Source organism: Cervus elaphus, chromosome 19 (assembly GCF_910594005.1).
Source record: "Cervus elaphus chromosome 19, mCerEla1.1, whole genome shotgun sequence".
NCBI classification, from domain to species: Eukaryota; Metazoa; Chordata; class Mammalia; order Artiodactyla; family Cervidae; genus Cervus; species Cervus elaphus.
The window spans coordinates 68,280,358-68,300,116 of NC_057833.1; the positions used below are offsets into that span (position 1 = coordinate 68,280,358).

Below are 19,759 nucleotides of genomic sequence, written 5' to 3' on the forward strand. Positions count from 1 at the left end.
AGCATCATGGCAAGAGGACCAAAGCCAACTGTTGATTTTGAACTTTAGCACCACTTGTAACTACAGCTGTTTCTCAGATGTGTTCCAGTCGTCATTGGGCGCATAAATGGAAAAATGCAGGAATGACTCTAACAGGAAAACCCCACCCTTCCTATCTTTGAAGCATCATCACCTGCAATTATTTATTGCTGTTTGTAAACCTTCTGGAGAAGAGAATGGCAACCCACTCCAGTGTTCTTGCCTGGAGAATTCCATGGACAGAGGAGCCTGGTGGGCTACAGTCCATAGGGTCACAAAGAGTAGGACACAACTGTGAGACATTTCCCATTTAGGAAATAAATATGCTTGTCTTTTTGTTTACACAATTTACTTTTTTATTGTGGTAAAGTATATATAACATAAAATTTGCCATTTCAGTCATTCTATAGAATCTACATTTTCATAGCATTAAGTACATTCATATTGTTATGCAGCCATACTATTGTTCAACTACAGAACTCCTCATCTTCCTACACTGAAGCTCCGTACCTATTAAACCCTAACTCCCCATTCCCTCCTCCCCCAGCCCTTGGTACTTTCTGTCTCTAAGGACTTGACTATTCTAGGAAGCTCCTATAAGTGAAATCAAACAACATTTGCTTTCTGGGAATTTATCTCACTTACCGTAATATCCTCAAGTTTCACCCATGTTGTCTCATGTATCCAAATTCCCTTCCTTTTTAAGCCTTATCCATTCATCTGCTGATGGATTCTTGGGTTGCTTCCACATTTTGTTTATTGTGAATAGTGCTGCTATGAACAGGAGGGTAGAAGTTTCTGTTTACATGTGCCTTTCTTGAGCCGGAGAAGACATTGGCAACCCACTCCAGTATTCCTGCCTGGAAAATCCCATGGACGGAGTCTGGTAGGCTGCAGTCCATGGGGTCGCTAAGAGTCAGACATGACTGAGCCACTTCACTTTCACTTTTCACTTTCATGCACCGGAGAAGGAAATGGAAACCCACTCTAGTGTTCTTGCCTTGAGAACCCCAGGGACGGGGGAGCCTGGTGGGCTGCCGTCTATGGGGTCGCACAGAGTCAGACACAACTGAAGCGACTTAGCAATAGCAGCAGCCTTTCTTGAGCAGTAAGGATGTGGAAATCTTAGGCTGATCTCTGATTATGCAGAGTTCAGTTATTTTCATTGTGAGATGTACATGCAATTCAATAAGACTACTAGAGTGCAGATTATTTTTTAAATCACACTGGAAAATGAGCCCATCTGAAGCTCCTCCAGGACACGAAGCATGAGAGAGATGTTGCCAAGATTCCCTCCCCATCCTTCTCTCTTCCTCTCCACTCCACACCTGTCTCTTGAGAGGAAATGGACATGCCCATGGCTCAGTGGGTCAAGAATCCGCCTGCAAGGCAGGAGACACCAGTTTGATCCCTAGGTCAGGAAGATCCCCTGGAGAAGGAAGTGGCAACCCATTCCAGTAGTCTTGCCTGGAAAATCCCATGGATGGAGGAGCCTGGTGGGCTACAGTCCATGGGGTCGCAAACACAACAGAACTCGCATGCACCGCACCCTGCACCCCTCCCCACCTTTGCTCTCAACAGTACTTTGTGTTGATTTACAGGCCATCAGACACCTCAATCCTCCACACCCTCCATCCTTGTAGAGTCAGCCTCTCCCCTTTGGCTTCTTCTCAGGATATAAACATGCGCAAACTCCTCCGCTTCAAAGTCACCAACTGTGTTAGTTTCCAGCAGCCAGCACAACAAAGTGGGTGGCTTGAAACAACAGAAAAGTCTCCTCTCTCATTTCTGGAGGTCAGAGCCTGAAATTAAGGTGTCAGCAGGGCCGCCTTCCCACCAGACACTCCAGGGGAGAATCCCACCTCACCCATCGGCTTCCGGGGGCTCCAGGTGTTCCCTGGCTTGTGGCCGCTTCACTCCACCCCCCAACTTTTCCATCACACAGCCTTCTCTGCCTGTCCCTTTCTGTCTCTTATGAGGATGTTCTGACTAGCCTTGGAGCACACCCTACTCCAGAATGATTCCATCTTAATCCTTACCTGAATTACAGCTCCAAAGTGGGCTCTTGTTGTTTAGTCACTGGGTCATGTCTGACTCTTTTGCGACCCAGTGGACTATAGCCCACCAGGCTCTTCTGTCCATGGGATTTCCCAGGTAAGAATACTGGAGTGGGCTGAAATTAGACTCTACTTCCAAACAAAGTTGTAGTCTGAGGTTCAGGTGTGCGTGTAGAGCAACACCATTCAACCCTAGTAAACCCCAATTGCCAAGACCAATGGACATGGCCCATTAGCTATCTGCAGCAATTGTCTTGATTATTTAAAACAGAAATAGCTTTATATTTCCTACAGATTTTTCAGATTGTAGAGTCATTAAGGGGAAGTGTCAATGTAGAAAAATTGAAAGAAAGCAAAAATACCCACAAACTTACAGCTCTTAGAGATTTACCTAAATTAACATTTTGGATGACATTCTTCTACACTCATTAATTTAAGAATATATACAAAGTAAACTGTATATTATATTATGTTTTTTTCCCTTTAACTATGGCATGTACAACATGCCAGGTTGATAAACACATACTCATTCATTGAATAAATAGATGCAGAGGATTGCTATGTGTCAGGCACATTATCCAGAGCCTGAGATCCAATGGTGAATAAAACACACATAGATCTTTGCTCAGAAGCTTCCTTTCCGACAGGGACAACCAACAATAAGATTATTAACATAATAAATAACCTTGAAGATGAAAAGTGCTACAGAGAAAACAAACAGTAGCATAAGGAAGAGCACTGTGAGGAGTGAGTGGCAGTGATTGTGACTTTTAAAAAAGGAGGTAAATTGCCTCATTAAGAAGGTGACTTCTGCACAAACAGTTGAAGACCCCAAAACACTGGAAAATCATTTTCAATGACCACATAGTATTCCATTGGTTATACCTGCAACAGTACATTTAACTGGTGCTCCATGGATAGATATTTTCCTTTTTTATTTTAGATTTTTCTTTCCTTTTTTTTAAAATTTATTTATTTATTTTACTTTACAACATTTATTGGTTTTGCCATACATTGACTTGAATCCACCATGGGTGTACATGTGTTCCCCATCCTGAACCCCCCTCCCTCCTCCCTTCCCATCCATCCCTCTGGGTCATCCAGTGCACCAGCCCCAAGCATCCTGTCTCATGCGTCGAACCTGGACTGGTGATTCATTTCACATATGATAATTTACATGTTTCAATGCCCTTCTCCCAAATCATCCCACCCTCGCCTTCTCCCACAGAGTCCAAAAGACTGTTCAATACATCTGTGTCTCTTTTGCTGTCTCGCATACAGGGTTATCGTCACCATCTTTCTAAATTCCATATATATGCGTTAGTATACTGTATTGGTGGTTTTCTTTCTGGCTGACTTCACTCTGTATAATAGGCTCCAGTTTCATCCACCTCATTAGAACTGATTCAAATGAATTCTTTTTAATGGCTGAGTAATATTCCATTGTGTATATGTACCACAGCTTTCTTACATGGGCAGATATTTAAACTGTCTCTATTTTTTAACTATTATAAAAGAGGCTGCAATATCTCCTGCCTGAAAGTGAAAAGTGAAATTCTCTCCGTCGTGTCCGACTCTGCGACCCCACGGACTATACAGTCTATGGAATTCTCTAGGCCAGAATACGGGAGTGGGTAGCCTTTCCCTTCTCCAGGGGATCTTCCCAACCCAGGGATCGAACCCAGGACTCTGGCACTGCAGGTGGATTCTTCACCAGCTGAGCCACAAAGGAAGCCCATGCCTACAACAGATAAATGTTGTAAAATTATTTTCTTAGGATAAATGTCTAGACCCAGAATTGCTAACACATCTAATCATTTCTAAATTGTGAGGCCCACTGTCACTCTGTCCTCCAGGAAGACTTTGCCAGTTCACACATCCGATAATATACGCAAATTCACAATTCTACTGACCTACCACGCACACAAACTCCACATACTGTATTTATGGTCTATTTTTAATGATGCTAACTTTAGAGTTTAAAAAAGTTATGATATCTGCAGTGCTTTTACTTTGCCATGGTTGAACATATGCTCCTCAGCTCTGTGTATTTCTTCACTTATAAATTCCTTATTCACTTCCTTTGATCATTTTTTTCCTATGGGGGTATTCATTGTTTTTGTAAATCAAAAACGTCAAGTGTGAAAATATTTTTCATGGTTTATCTTCTTGCTTCATGTTTCAAACATTTGTAATTTTTATATTGACAAAGCATCAGAATCCCAAGATAGTTTTTGAGACCTCATGGACTGTAGCCCACCAGGCTTCTCTGTCCATGGAATTTTTCAGGCAAAAATACTGGAATGGGTTGCCATTTACTCCTCCAGGGGGATCATCCTGACCCAGGGATTGAACCCAAGTCTCCTGCGTTTGCAGGTGGATTCTCTACCACTGAGCCACCTGGGAAGCCCACAAAAGAGGGAAAGGATGCGTCACTTTTCCTCCAGTTGTTCCCAAAGTGTGTGTGTCCTGCCTACCACCTGGGTAGCCCTCTGCCCCTCCCGTCTCCCATCCATCCCTTCCCCAGGACTCTCTCTGGCTCCTCTCCTTCTGACTTCATACTATAGCTATTTTCCAGACTCTTGTCTTCTGTATCCTCTACTCACTCTACAGTCTCCCAGGGAAGAGAGAGGCTTTCACCATACCCATAGTCACACTTTCTTGTGTATGTGCCCACCACCTCCAAACCTAGAGCTTGGTCCGGACCCTGATAAGACTCATGCCCACACACCTGATTTCCCACAGGTGTGAGCACATGCGTGCATGCTCAGTCCTGTCTGACTCATTGCAGTCCAGTGGACTGTAGCCCACCAGGCTCCTCTGTCCATGGGGATTCTCCAGTCAAGAATACTGGAGTGGGTTGCCAAGCCCTCCTCCTGGGGACCTTCCCAATCCAGGGATTGAACCTGAGTCTCCTGCATTGGCAGGAGGATTCTTTACCACTGAGCCACCCGGGAAGCCCACAGAAGCGAGCAGATACTTTCACCGGAAACATCATCCTCTGCCTCCAGGTCTCAACCATCCTGCCATCCCCCATCCTCCTGGCTGCTCCCTCCGTGGCCAGTAACCTCCAGATTATTTGATTTTTGCTTCTTATTCAGTCCAGACCAACTGCCCCATCTTCACCCTCACAGCTGCTCCCTTAATCCAGCAGTGAACCATCTCTCTTTCTTACCAGCATCCTGCTAACCCAGAGGTCAACCAACCATAGCCCAGTGAATCAAATTCAGGCTGCAGCCTCCTTCTGCCCTGCCCATGAGCTAAAGATAATTTTACATTTTGAAAACAGTGCAAACAATTTTTAAATTTTTTTTATGTGGACTATTTTTTTTTCATTTATTTTTATTAGTTGGAGGCTAATTACTTTGCAATATTGTAGTGGTTTTTGTCATACACTGACATGAATCAGCCATGGATTTACATGTGTTCCCCATCCTGAACCCCCCTCCCACCTCCCTCCCCATCCCATCCCTCTGGGTCATCCCAGTGCACCAGCCCCAAGCACTTGTCTCAAGCATCCAACCTGGACTGGCAATCTGTTTCACACTTGATAATATACATGTTTTGATGCTGTTCTCTCAGATCATCCCACCCTCGCCTTCTCCCATAGAGTCCAAAAGTCTGTTCTATACATCTGTTTCTCTTTTTCTGTCTTGCATATAGGGTTATCATTACCATCTTTCTAAATTCCATATATGTGGGTTAGTATACTGTATTGATGTTTATCTTTCTGGCTTACTGCACTCTGTATAATGGGCTCCAGTTTTATCCATCTCATTAGAACGGATTCAAATGTATTCTTTTTAATGGCTGAGTAATATTCCATTGTGTATATGTACCACAGCTTCCTTATCCATTCATCTGCTGATAGGCATCTAGGTTGCTTCCATGTCTTGGCTATTATAAATAGCGCTGCAATGAACATTGGGGTGCACGTGTCTCTTTCAGTTCTGGTTTCCCCGGTGTGTATGCCCAGGAGTGGGATTGCTGGGTCATACGGCAGTTCTAGTTCCAGTTTTTTAAGGAATCTTTATGTGGACTATTTTTAAAGTCTGTATTGAATTTGTTACAATATTGTTTCTGTTTATTTTGGTTTTTTGGCATCAAGGCACGTGGGATCTAGCTCCCTAACCAGGGATCAAACCTACACCCCCTGCATTGGAAGGTGAAGTCTTAACCACTGGATTGCCAGGGGGAGGGGAAAAAAGAGTATGCAACAAAGATCTATGTTGTTTGCAAAATCTGAATTATTTACCATTGGCCCTTTACAGAAAACATTCACAGACGTTTGCCTCCAGTCTATTTCATATCCACCCCTCCAGTGGTCTTGTTGCAGGAAGGGGGACTCCTTCCGGGGCCCAAAAGTGAGCTCCTGTTTAACACTTGGAAATGAATTGTCCGAGGAGACACGTGTGCTGAGAAAGCAACAGATTTTATTGGGAAGGGGCGCCTGGGCGGAGAGCAGCGGGTTAAGGGAACACAGGAGAACTGCTCTGCCACGAGGCTCACAATCTCCGGTTTTATGGTGATGGGATTAGTTTCCCGGTTATCTTTGGCCAATCATTCTGACTCAGTCTTTCCTGGTGGTGCATGCCTTGTTCAGCCAAGATGGACTCCAGCGAGAAGGATTCTGGGAGGTGGTTGGACATGTGGTGTCACCTTTTGACCTTTCCCGGACTCTCCAGTTGGTGGTGGCAGCTTACTAGTTCCGTGCTCCTTACCAGGACCTCCTGTCATAAAACAACTCATGCAAATGGCTACGATGGTGCCTGGCCAGGGTGGGCGGTTTCAGTCACTGTGCTTCCCCTAACAGTCTCAGACCCACACACATTCCCTATACCCACTGCTCCTCCCAGCACAATCATCCCATGGGATTCACTCACGATTTCCTTAGAGTCAGGTGAAGCAAATGTCCTTGTTTCTAAGTTACCAGACACTTGGGATGGGACACCTTCAGATCAAGTACTTGATCATTCCTTAGCTCCTCTGTGCTAAATTTCATCAGTCATACGCCAGGAGAGTCTCAACATTTTGTTTGAAAATACTTTTTTTTCCCCCTTCTGATGGTAAAAGTAATATAAAGTCATCCTAGAAAATTTGGGGAAAAAATCAAAATTCTTTTAATATTCATTTATTTGCTGCCTAGGTCTTTGCTGTGGCCTGCAGGCTTCTCTCTAGTCATGGCGTGTGGGTGTTCTCTCTGTAGTCTGCAGAACTCTGGCTCTCTAGTTGCTGCGCAGGCTCAGTAGTTGTGTTCCCTTAGTTGCCCCAGGGCATGTGGTGCTGTAGCCACGCATTCCAGGAAACAAACTCACTCAGCAGGACGATGCAGATAGTGGAGTGCAGTTTATTACACCAGCAGGCCCAAGGCAGAGTCTCCTCTTAGCCAAGGACCCGGAACAGTTTTTGTGAAAACCTTATATACCCTAAGTGTACATGCCCAAACCCACTTCCCCAAATTCCCTGAAACTAGTCTGAACAAAGGAAAAGAAAGATACAATCAAAGCTAACCCGTGATTCGTATGCCTTAAGTCTAGGTAGTTAACAGTGGACAATTATCAATAGGCCTGTGGTCATACCGCAATAAGCATAATAGAATGCATGATTCTATTCGGTTATACAGATAATTAGGGTATTCTTTTAGGTGACAGAAAGTCTAGGTACAAGCCCTGGGGCTCTTCCTGCCGGGGAGTCTGGTTTTCCAGTTGGTATGTCGTTTCCATAGATACTGAGCATAGAGCTCAAAGTCCACAGTCCGGCCCAAGATGGAGTCCTGTTTTCAGGAGTCTGTTCTGTCTGTTTCTTCCATCAGTGGGATCTTAATTCCCCAACCAGGGATGGAACCTGCGTCACCTGCACTGGAAGGAGGATTCTTTACCACTGGACCACCAGGGAAGTCCCTAGAATATTTAAAAGGAAAATTAGAAGCCCCCACAGCCCCCCGCTCTAAAGTTCCCTATTAATATCTGTGTGCATGTCCTTCCAGTCTTTGATTTAGTCTGTACCTTTGAGATCCACCCTGTTTTTCTGTGGGCTTTTCCCCAATACTAGAAATTCTCAAAGAGCTCTTTGAACACTCTCTTAGACACCGCAAGTTTCCCCCATAGAATTCGTATATAATTTGCCATGTAGAATTGCTCATCAGAAGAACATTTCTACTGGCCTGCACCGTCACGCCAGCCTCTGTCCACAAGCAAAGCCCCCAAACTCGAGGTGATTCCAGCGATTCCTCGACCAGGTCCTTTCCAGCATGTAACTCAGTCATGTCTTGTTTCTTGGAGGTTAAAGTTCACCATCGGATTATGTTGCACCTTAGCTAGTTTAACACAAATTAATCATCTTTCTAATGTGTTTCTGAGCTAAGTCACTCAGTCTTATCTGACTCTGTGCAACCCTGTGGACTGTAGCCCACCAGGCTCCTCTGTCCATGGGATTCTCCAGGCAAGAACACCAGACTGGGTGGCCATTTCCTGCTCCAGGAGATCTTCCCAACACAGGGACGGAACCCACATCTCTTGCGTCTCCAGCATTGCAGGCAGATTCTTTACCACAAGCACCACCTGAGAAGCCCCTCTTTCTAACAAGGAGAGAGAAAAAGAACAGGGGGAAGGGGTTGGATTTTTCACACAGACCCACATTTACTCTACAACAAATGACAGAAAAGCAACTCAGGTCAAGGAAACCATCAAGATCCCGGGCCCCGCTCGGGTCATCCTTTTGCACGCTGTACAACACTTCACAATGTGCAGAGAGTTGCTCCACATCACTGCTGGGCAACCCACTTGTCGGATGCGGAAGGACGGGGCTGCGGTTCGAACCGTTCACATGCGCATGCGCCTGACTGGGGCCCAGGACAAGTGCCGGCGGGGCGGTGGTGGGGCTGCGAAGTTGGGGGGAGAAGTCCTTTGCGTTCCAGGCTGTGCGGAAACAGGGAGGATGGTCTGTTCTACCAGCCACAGCTGCAGCTCCTCCCGCTGAGCAGCTCAAATGCTCTTGCCAATGCAATTCACATCACCCCCTCAAATTCACACCTGGGATTCCAAGAAAGAAAGCAACGTTAAGAGCGATCATTAACATTCCTTTCTGTATTTCCCCCCTGTGCGTATTTGCATTGGTACCCACAGGTGCTGAAGCAATGCTCACAGCTCAGACCTGCCATGGCCCTCTCCCCTCCCCAGGCATGGCAACCGCTCCTGTATTCTTGCCTGGAGAATTCCATAGACTGAGGAGTCTGGCGGGCTGGTCCATAGGGTCGCAAAGAGTCCGACACGACTGAAGCGACTGAACCCATCTCCCCAGTCCAGGCCTGCCTGCGTTTGCTCTGGACCAGGCCTTGAGGCTGGGCCGCTCTCTTCTGCCCACTCCACACCCAAATCCGACTCCTCCTGGCACCACTACTTACTTGACACTCCAAATTCAGCCTCCTCTATGCTCCAGATACTCTCACATTTCATCGGCTTTTTTTGGTTTCTCAACTGTGTTCCTGTTTCCCACCAGGTGCAATTAAGCTTCCCATCCCATCTTCCCTGGGATGCACCTCACCGGCACCCACTGCCTCACCTGGCTGAGGCTCAGAGACGCCTCTGAGGCTGTTACCTAGTCCAGGCTCATAGAACTCACCCACTACAGGCCAGTAAGTCAGGAGATGAGTTGTGGGGGCAAGGAATAGTGACTTTATTTGGGAAACCAGCAGACTGAGAAGATGATGGGCTAGTGTCCCAAAGCACCATCTTACCCAAGTCAGAGTTTGGACTTCTTTTACACTGAAAGGGGAGGGAGCGTGGTTGGTTGTTGCAAACTTCTTGGCATCGGAATCCTTTGCTATTGCCCCTGTTTGTATAGGTCCAGTCATGATAGTCCTAGAAACCTCCAACAAGACAAATGTTATTCTCAATTCTACAACTTTTGATCTCTATATCAGTGAGTATTACACCTTTAAAGGTCAGCATTTTGAGAACGGGCTACCCTGTGCATATCAGGCTATAGGCAACATTCTTAGCTTGTAGCAAAAGTAATTGAGTACAAAGGTTAAAGTAAAAGAAACCAATGCAACATGGAGTCAGATTTGTTCTTCCCTACTTCAGGGCCACCTTTCCATCCCACTCCCTGGGAGCTTTAGCTTTCTTTGCTCCCATTTTTGTTCATTTTTAAAAGGCACTTAAGTAGCATGTGCCCTGACATTTTTTCCCCTGACACACGACACAGTTATTCGATTAACCGCGTGCTAGTTCATTAGGGTGTCAACTGAAAAAAAAAAAGAATAACAGTACAACCTAAAGGTTGAGAGTTGTGTTTTATTCAGAGGACAGACTGAGAACTTCAAGCCCAGGAGGCAGTATCTCAAGTAGCCCTGAGGGAACTGCACCAAGGAGGCGAGGAGGGGGAGCTAGAATATATGAGTTTTGCAACAAAGGGCATCTAATGGGAAAAAAAGATGAGAGCTAATAAAAGAAAACTAGATATCTCAAGCTAAGGAATTGACTGCTTTTCTACGAATGGGAAAATACAAGAGTCTGAGCTTACCGAAATCGTTCCTTTGATATGCTCCTCAACTGTCTGGGGCCAACATCCTGTGTTTTCACATCCTGAGTTCCCTCCAGGCTCACCATTGGAGGGCTGCAATTGCTGATGACCATGATATTCTTTGTTTACTGACATGGCAGGCAATATTTTATTTCTCGCTAGATACTGTTAAAAAACAAAACTCAACTGAGTACCTTTGAAGATCAAATTGGCTTTAGTCAACAATGCACGAACTAGGCAGCATCCTATTTAGCAGACACTAGGGGTGCTGTACAAAGTGGGTGATTTTTAAAGGTCTAAAGGGGATGGGACAGGAAGTCATAAACAATAAAGGATTATTTCAGGCAAGATCACCTGCTTTACGGGGAAAGCAGGGGTCTATGTGACAGACTGACCTCATCTGTGGCCAGGAAATTCCAGACTGACTGGTAAAAAGTCACATTTCTGGAGGGACTGAACCTGGGGTTAGGATAGGTATTTAGTCTGCCTTGGCTGATATAAAGCTTAGCACAAGTGACTCCATGTCAGGAGATCCTTGTTTCTTTTCAACAACATCAAACCAACACACCCCGTCTTCATTCTTTTCCTTTCTCCTGGCTTTTTCCCACATCAGCCCTCTGAGAACTCTTCTATCTGCTTATCCATGTCAGTACTGACGCCCACAGCATTAGAGAGAAGGCTCGATTCAAAATGCGTAACTGTTTAAACACAATTATTTTTGTTTCTGGTTAGAAGACAGCTTTCTGCCATCAGCTAGGGACTCAGGCCCCTCCATCTCATGCCTTCATCATCCAGCCTAGAAGGGGCAAGGCCAGAGGAGGGGGCATACCCATTATTTAAGACCTTGGCCCAGAGGGAACACCCACTCCTGGTGGGCCAGGACTGGGCGTGTGGCTGCCCCTCCATGCAAAGGAAGCTGGGAAATGTAGTCTAGTCCTGAGCTAGGAAAAGGGGGAAAGTGAGTTTGTAGGGTCAACTGGCAGGCTCCCAGGACTGCCCAGAGCAGTTACCTCTGTTCATGTAGGTCCAGAAACTCACTGACCATTCAAACAGGAAGGTTACATATGAGCCAGAAGATGGAGAAAACAGCTTCAAACTGGGGGCTGAGATGAGTGTAGTTTCCCTCCATAACATGTGAATGTGTGAAAGACGGCAGAAAACTGTTGCTGTTGTTCTTGAGTTGCTAAGTCATGTCCGGCTCTTTTGTGACCCCACGGACTATAGCCCACCAGGCTCCTCTTGACCATAGGATTTCCAAGGCACGAACACTGGAGTGAGTTTTGCCATTTCCTTCTCCAGGGGATCTTCCCAACCCAGGGATCAAACCCACGTCTCCTGCATTGACAGGTGGCTTCTTTACCATAGGAGCCATCAAGGAAGCCCAGAAAACTGCTAAGAGCCAGCTAATCTGACAAAGCCCCCCTCTTCCACCTCTGCACTCGGGGCAACAAGACCCCAGGGTGACTCCGTACAGGCAGAGAGCGCCCCACCCGGGGCCAAGGTCGGACCACGCTCCAGGTCTCCAGACAAGAATGCCCAGCCTGGCTGATTTTGAACCGAGTTCAGCCCACATGAAGTCATGCTTACAGACTCCGTCTCGGGGCAAAATTAGCAATGAGTTCAGGCATGACAACCCCTGCATCAAACACCCACCCCCTTGCATGGGGTGCTGGCAGTGAGCAGGGACCTTGCTCATGACTCCCATCCAGATCCCCCAACCCCATCCACCCTGCCCCAGTCTCAGCTGCTTCCTTTGACTCTTGTCCTGGTATCTGTTCTGTTCTAAGGGGAAAAAAGGCAAGATTCCTCCTCTACAAATCAAGAGTTACTGAGGGCAGTTATCTAAACGTCAAAGCTATCTCGCCAAACATTGGACTCACAGACCAGATGCTGCTTCTTCCTTGTGCTGAAAAATAAAACAGATCCATGGGATTGATTATTAAGGAAACTATCCAACCATGATCAAGGTTAATCCATAAGATAAGTTGGAACCACTCGAGTCCCATCCCCAGCTGCTTGCTTATTCAGATAAATGCTTTCTCAACAGACTGTTTTTCTCCTTTAACCAAGGGGAGAAAAGGCACCCCAGGGTCAAATGACACAGAACACAAGCCTGAGGGAAGAAACTGCTTATAAAACTTTCAGAAAGCTTTAAAATTATTGGCTGAACAAGGAATTTCACACAGGGATTTATATGTGTTTCATAGCAACATCGGTTCTAAATGTCCCCTTGCACTCGGATTCCAGGAGAGTCTTCCTAATGCTTCGTCATCAAGTGATTGTACCAATGCATTAATCATGAAGGCCAGCAGAAAGAATACAACCACAAGCCAAAACTGCAGATGTTAAATGTTGAGGCAGAAACCAAATCAAATATGCAAACACATAGAAAGAGAAAGACATGCCCCACACTGCTTTTAACCTTAGCATCACCTTAGGGTAAAATGCATGCTTGTGAAAGTCATTCAGTCATGGTTGACTTTTTGCCACCCCATGGACTGTAACAGCCCATGGAATTCTCCAGGCCAGAATACTGGAGTGGGTTGCCATGCCCTCTTCCAGGGGATCTTCCCAACCCAGGTCTCCTCCATTGCAGGCAGATTCTTTACCAGCTGAGCCATGAGGGAAGCCCAAGAATACTGGAGTGGGTAGCCTATCCCTTCTCCAGTGGGATTTTCCCAGCCCGGGAACCGAACTGGGGTCTCCTGCATTGCAGGCAGATTCTTTACCAACTGAGCTATCAAGGAAGCCCATACTTACCGATAAAAACCAGAATTTTTTCTACTCTGAAATTTGACTGACAATTTAAAGATTTCACTCAAAATTCTTGCCCCTAAAATTAAGGAGAGCAGCAAAGGAACAATTACAAAGGAATGCTGATTACATGTCTGTTGCATGCAGACATATATCATGCGCGTGGTTTTGTTTAACTGCGTAATAACCCTATGAGTTGGCTATCATGATGACCGTTTTGTAAATGTGAAAACTGAGGATCAATCAATGAATTCAATTAGTCTATTGGTCTACTCCGGCTGCCCTGACAGAACCCTACAGACTCAAGGGCTTAAACAGCAGCGGTTTATTTTCTCACAGTTCTGGGGGCTGGAAGTTTGAGAGCAAGGTGCCAGAAGGGTTGGTTTCTGGTGCCCTCAATCGGCTTGGAAGACCTTTCTTCCTGCCTTCTCGCTGTGTCCTCACATGGCCTTTCTCTGCAAGCATGGCCCCGGTGTCTCTTCCTTTCCTTAAAAGAGCACAAGCCCTTTTGGATTCGGGCTTCACCCTTACGCACTCATTTAACCTTAATTACGTCCTCAGAGGACCCATCTCCAAACAGAGTCATGCTGGGTGTCAGGGCTTCAGCATGTGGGTTTAGGAGAATACAATCCGTAATAGCACGACCAGGAGCCCACAGCCGCTGAGTGGTAGAACCAAGGCTGTCTGGATCGAGACATTTCTTTATCCGGAGTGTGCTGCTTCTCACGTACCACAGCATCTCAGAGAGAGCCAGGAGACACCCCGCTGTCAGAGCCGACTCTTAGAGCTTGCTGGCAGGGAGACAGTTTCACAGCAGTAAGCCTTGTCCCGGTGGGAAGTGTGGTAAAGTCCTTACACAAGCTCGATCACGGAGCACGGGCAGATGACGCTCCCCCAAAAGAGGCTTCATCTGCTCTGATAGGAGCTGCACTAGTGGTCCAATGATGCTCCGTCATCTGTCGCACTGCCAACCACCAAGGGGTTTCCAGGACCCTCAGAGAGCCAGCGTTTCACTAGGTTTTTCTTTTCTTTTCTCCAAACCACCAGCTAACGTCCTAGAGGGTGACTCCATGGACCAGGACGTTGAGAGCCCCGTGGCCATTCACCAGCCAAAGTTGCCTAAGCAGGCCAGGGACGACCTGCCGAGACACGTCAGCCGGGACAGGACCAAACGGAAAATCCAGAGGTACGTGCGGAAAGACGGGAAGTGCAACGTGCACCACGGCAACGTGAGGGAGACCTACCGCTACCTGACCGACATCTTCACCACCTTAGTGGACCTCAAGTGGAGATTCAACCTGCTGATCTTCGTCATGGTTTACACCGTGACGTGGCTCTTTTTCGGGATGATCTGGTGGCTAATTGCATACATCCGAGGAGACATGGATCACATAGAGGACCCGTCATGGACTCCATGCGTCACCAACCTCAACGGGTTCGTCTCTGCTTTTTTGTTCTCCATAGAGACAGAAACCACCATTGGTTATGGCTACCGGGTCATCACGGACAAGTGCCCGGAGGGCATCATCCTCCTCCTCATCCAGTCGGTGTTGGGGTCCATTGTCAATGCTTTCATGGTGGGGTGCATGTTCGTTAAAATATCGCAGCCCAAGAAGAGGGCGGAGACCCTGGTTTTTTCCACGCACGCAGTGATCTCCATGCGGGATGGGAAACTGTGCCTGATGTTTCGGGTGGGGGATCTGAGGAATTCCCACATCGTGGAGGCTTCCATCAGAGCCAAGCTGATTAAATCCAAACAGACCTCGGAAGGGGAGTTCATCCCTCTGAACCAGACGGACATCAACGTCGGGTATTACACGGGGGATGACCGTCTGTTTCTGGTGTCTCCGCTCATCATCAGTCATGAAATTAACCAGCAGAGTCCCTTCTGGGAGATCTCCAAAGCCCAGCTGCCCAAAGAGGAACTGGAAATTGTGGTCATCCTGGAAGGAATGGTAGAAGCTACAGGTAAGATGTGCCCGCTCTGGGGGGTCTGGGGATGGATGTTCGTGTTAAGCCGGACTTCACATCCTTACTCATGACAAGACATGGAAAACCGAACCTACCTCACTATTGATGTCACCTTTTTATTCATGAAATAGTATGTAGCCTCTAACTTTGAGGATGTCCACCAAGAAGTCTAACCATTGAGCTTTCTTTAAAAAAAAAAAAAAAACCCTTGGGGAAATAAATTAATAATTTTTTTTTTAAATCAGCCATGGAGTTATATGTATTCCCCATCCCGATCCCCCCTCCCACCTCCCTCTCCACCCAATTCCTCTGGGTCTTCCCAGTTCACCAGGCCCGTGCACAATTAATAATTTTTTAAAACATCTCTTAATATATTTTAATTTTTCAAACATTTACTTAAATGATAATTTGATCTCCCTCTAAAGCAGTTTTAGGCGGTTTTAAAGCATTGTTTAGTTTGTATAACTTGAGGCTATTTATTGCCAAGACAGGAAGAAGAAGTTAAGCCTTTCAAAGGAAAACCTGACAAATTGCTTTAATAAAAATGCAATTTGGCCCCTTCTTTGGGAGTCATTTGCAAGACCCACAGCCTGGGCTTTTCTTGTATGTTGAGTGAGAACTTGGTGTCTTTCCTCTATACTCTAACTACCACATCTCCTGTAGATGCAATAATGCAGACCCAGTAAATAACTCGAGCAGAAAAGAATAAAAATTGAGACCCACTAACCATAGTCATATTGACCTTTCTGCTGTGAACAGCTAATTGCTGGAATATTTTAACCAAGATGATGTCTTCTAGAACTAGAGAAATGGTCTGTTTTTACTGAAGTCTTCACTCATATCTTTTCATATGTCTTACACATCCCAGCTGCAAGGGAGGTCCTTCCATATTGATCTGTAACGGTCTATGAAATAAGAGTTGTAACTGTTGACCTAAGCTAACAATAGTGTCCCATAGGATAAGCATAAACTAGAACACTAATCCACACATTGCTTTACTGTCTTCTGAGTTATTGATATTAGCCTTGGGATGCTCTTTTAGTTGTACAAGCGGCCCTTCTATGCTTTGAGGTCTTCAACTTGAGGCTCAGGGTGGGTTTACACAATCTGAAAATGCATGGCCACTGGCCAGACTCCAGACTCTTCTGCCCATAACTTGAGCTCGGTCATCCATCCACTGAAAGTCGTTGTTGCCACGTCTCTGCCACCCTGGACCCAACAGACAAGGTCATTACCTCTAACAAATTTCTCTTAAGGTGGTAAAACTTTCAGCGGTAGATTTTTTTTAATGCTGCAAACAGTGAAAAGGTGAGTAAAAGGCGTTGCATAAACTGGGCTCCTTTGCTTGAGACAAAAGGAACGTCTAAAACAAAATAATTATTGTGAAACGCTAAATAAGTGCTATACACGTGCACAGGGCCCTCTGTCCCCGAGCCTGACTTTGGGGCACACTGGTGAGGCAATAGTTGTGTGGGAAGAAGGGAGAAGGGGGAGAAGGGGAAGGGGGAGGAGCCTGGATCAGGGAGAAGGGAGGAGAAACCGACTCAAACAGGGAGCTCCGTCAGTTCCCACGGACCAGAAACTTCCTCCCCTGCAAAGCACAGGGACTCTGGGTCCCCCTAGTGGTGGCCGCTGAGATACAGCCTCTGGCAGCACAAACTGACCACTGGGGATGCAGGTTTAACATTTGATTTCTTGCTATAAACTCTCCCAAAAGGACAGGAGGGAGGAAAATGGGCAAGCTTCGTTCTCCTCCCATCTCTGAGCCCCAGAAGCAAAATCCAGTGGAGAGGTACCATCTGGTTACTGGTGTTAATACGAACTTCAAATTGCAGGAGCTGTTTCCTCAGATCAAAGCCCAATCTCGAAAGATAAATAAATGCGGAATAAGGAAGTTATCTTTGTGTTGTCCCTGAGTCGGAATCCTCCCAGGGGCATGCCGCGTCCTTCTGATGACAGCTTGTAATGAGTGAGCCTTTCCAACCAGAGAAACGTCCCTTTGTTGGTAATTAATAGTGATATTTGCCTCTGAGTATCCGGTGGCCTTTCTGCTGCTGCTTTAGAGAAAATTGGGTGTTTGCCAGCAGAAAGGAATCAACACATCCCTGTTCCTGGGGAAAGGCAACTGCTGTTAACTTTCTAAAAATAATACCAATAATTTTCTAATTTCTGGAAAATGGAGGGAGGAAGAGTGCTCTAGAGAGTTCTGGGTTTTTCTAGAAGCTGGACACCTCTTGATTTTTTTCTTGACAGGATTGCACAGTTCAGTCTTTCCAGCACATCTGATCTCTTAAACTTCAGGGGGACACTTTTTTCTTTGTGAATGAAAAGCACAGTTGGGATTTATGGGTTTGAAACAGGCCCTTGGGAAGATCTCCCTGGTGGCTCAGATAGTAAAGCATCTGCCTGCAATGCAGGAGACCCAGGTTCGATCCCTGGGTCGGGAAGATCCCCTGGAGAAGGAAATGGCAACCCCCTCCAGTACTCTTGCCTGGAAAATCCCATGGACGGAGGAGCCTGGTGAGCTACAGTCCATTGGGTAGTGAAGAGTCCGACAGGACTGAGAAACTTCACTTTCACTTTGGGGAAGGCAAGGTGCCTCAATGAATCAAAGCTGCAGGAAAAAAATTAACGTGGACCAAATGAACACTGAGGAAAACAAATTCACAAAGATCTCATTATTCATTGGAGGACTAGATGGGAAATTAGGAGCCACAGAAACCACACGCTGACACAGAACAGCCTCTGCTTGATTCCAGCTTTGTTTCAAGTCTGTCTCAGTTGACCTTAAACTACTGTCCATGACCTCCATTAGGGGGACTATCACTGAGGCCCATTTCAAGGACGAGCCCCATCAGCAACACCTCTGCAGCCTCGCAGCAATGCCCTTTTCCTGTCTTGCACGGTGTGGGCACACAGTGGTCCAATGTGCTATTTTCTGGAGATCCAGTAAAAGACAGACTCACGCCCACAAAAGACAGACCCACGCTCCTGGTGGACGGCTTGGATCTGGCCCTGCCCAGATCAGGGGGAATGTGTCACCTCTCAAGAACCTTCTAGTCATGTGATTCTATTTTTGAAAATGAATCCAACCCTGGAAAATTCTAACACCAGCCACCCAGACATCTGGGCACTGGCCACATCTCATCGCGTGAATGTATTTTTAAAGGGGGCCCTTTATGTGCCTGACACGGGCAATTTGGAGATAGTGATGTTTACAGAAGGGTTTGCAGCTACGTAAACAGACACGCCTGGCAGCTGCGGCAAGCGTGCGTTAAAATAGTGAAGCATTCACATAGACTGGTATTTATAGAGGGCAAATTGGCCTGCAGGCTAGATGGCAGCCACACGGAGCTGGGCCCCGTGCCAGCCAGCGCCTCACTATAGGCTTTCTGATTGATGCACTTCCAAATTTACCCCCAGCGATTATGCAACGGTGACAGGCGGCCCTTTCCAACGCCTCAGCAAATATGCCTCCTTTAGGATGAAGCCCTGTTAAGCTTTTTTTTTTTAATTTTATACTGGAGTACAGTTGATTTACAACATTGTATTAGTTTCAGGTGTACAACAAAGTGATTTGGTTATATGTATCTGCCTTCCTCCTCTTTTTTGCATTCTTTTCTCATATAGGTTATTATAGAATATTGAGTCGAATTCCCTGTGCTGTTCAGTAAGTCCTTGTTATCTATTTTAACCTTTTATATGTTTTTTTCATTGATGGGAGCTATGAGACTTATACAAAAGTAGACCAAATCATGTAATCAGCTCCCATGTATGCACCAGTCAATTTCTATAATTGTCAATTCATCTGTATCATCTACTCACTAACTGCCCCTCCAGCATCATATTATTATACCTGCAGATATTTCAAAATCTGTCTCTAAAAGATAAGGACTCTTTTTAACACATAACTGTAACCCTGTTATGACACCTAAAATAATTAATGATCATTTCTTAAGATTCAATATCTACTACATGTGCCAAGTGCCAATTGTCTTATATATGTCTTTTTAATTTTTTTTTAAATCTGCTTGTTCAAATCCAAATGAGGTTAACACACTATAGTTGGCTGAGATCTCTTCCAAGCCTTAGTCTATGAGCTCTCCTTCCGTCTCTGTGGGATTTTTTTCCTTTCAAGTTTTTCTCAAAGAAGAGAATTTCTGAAACATTTATATACGAGATAGAAAACTGGGGACAGTGGAGGGTGGGAAGCTGCCAACTTAGTGAGGTTATCCTAGATAACATTTTTGTGGATGACAAAGAGGGCTGACTGTCTAGAAGTCAGTATTAGGGGTTCCCAAGGAGGAGAGGCCAAACCTTCCCTCTCCATAGGAAAGCTCAGTTCCATTTCCAGAGTCACTTGATTTCACATGAAGACAGCTTAGTCACATAAGTCACGCAACAGACGGCAGGATTTTTGAGTTGCAGGTCTTCAC

The 19,759-nt window shown here is 45.9% G+C and overlaps 1 protein-coding gene across 1 annotated transcript in view; it reads left to right on the plus strand.

Annotated features, from left to right (window-relative positions):
* The window catches only part of KCNJ6 (potassium inwardly rectifying channel subfamily J member 6), a 319,730-nt gene that overhangs the window by 212,180 nt on the left and 87,791 nt on the right, over window positions 1-19,759 (plus strand). Inside the window, exon 3 of the mRNA XM_043875432.1 lies at window positions 14,400-15,320. Within this exon, the coding sequence (XP_043731367.1) occupies window positions 14,400-15,320 (921 nt within the window). The remainder of the gene's footprint in view (window positions 1-14,399; window positions 15,321-19,759) is intronic.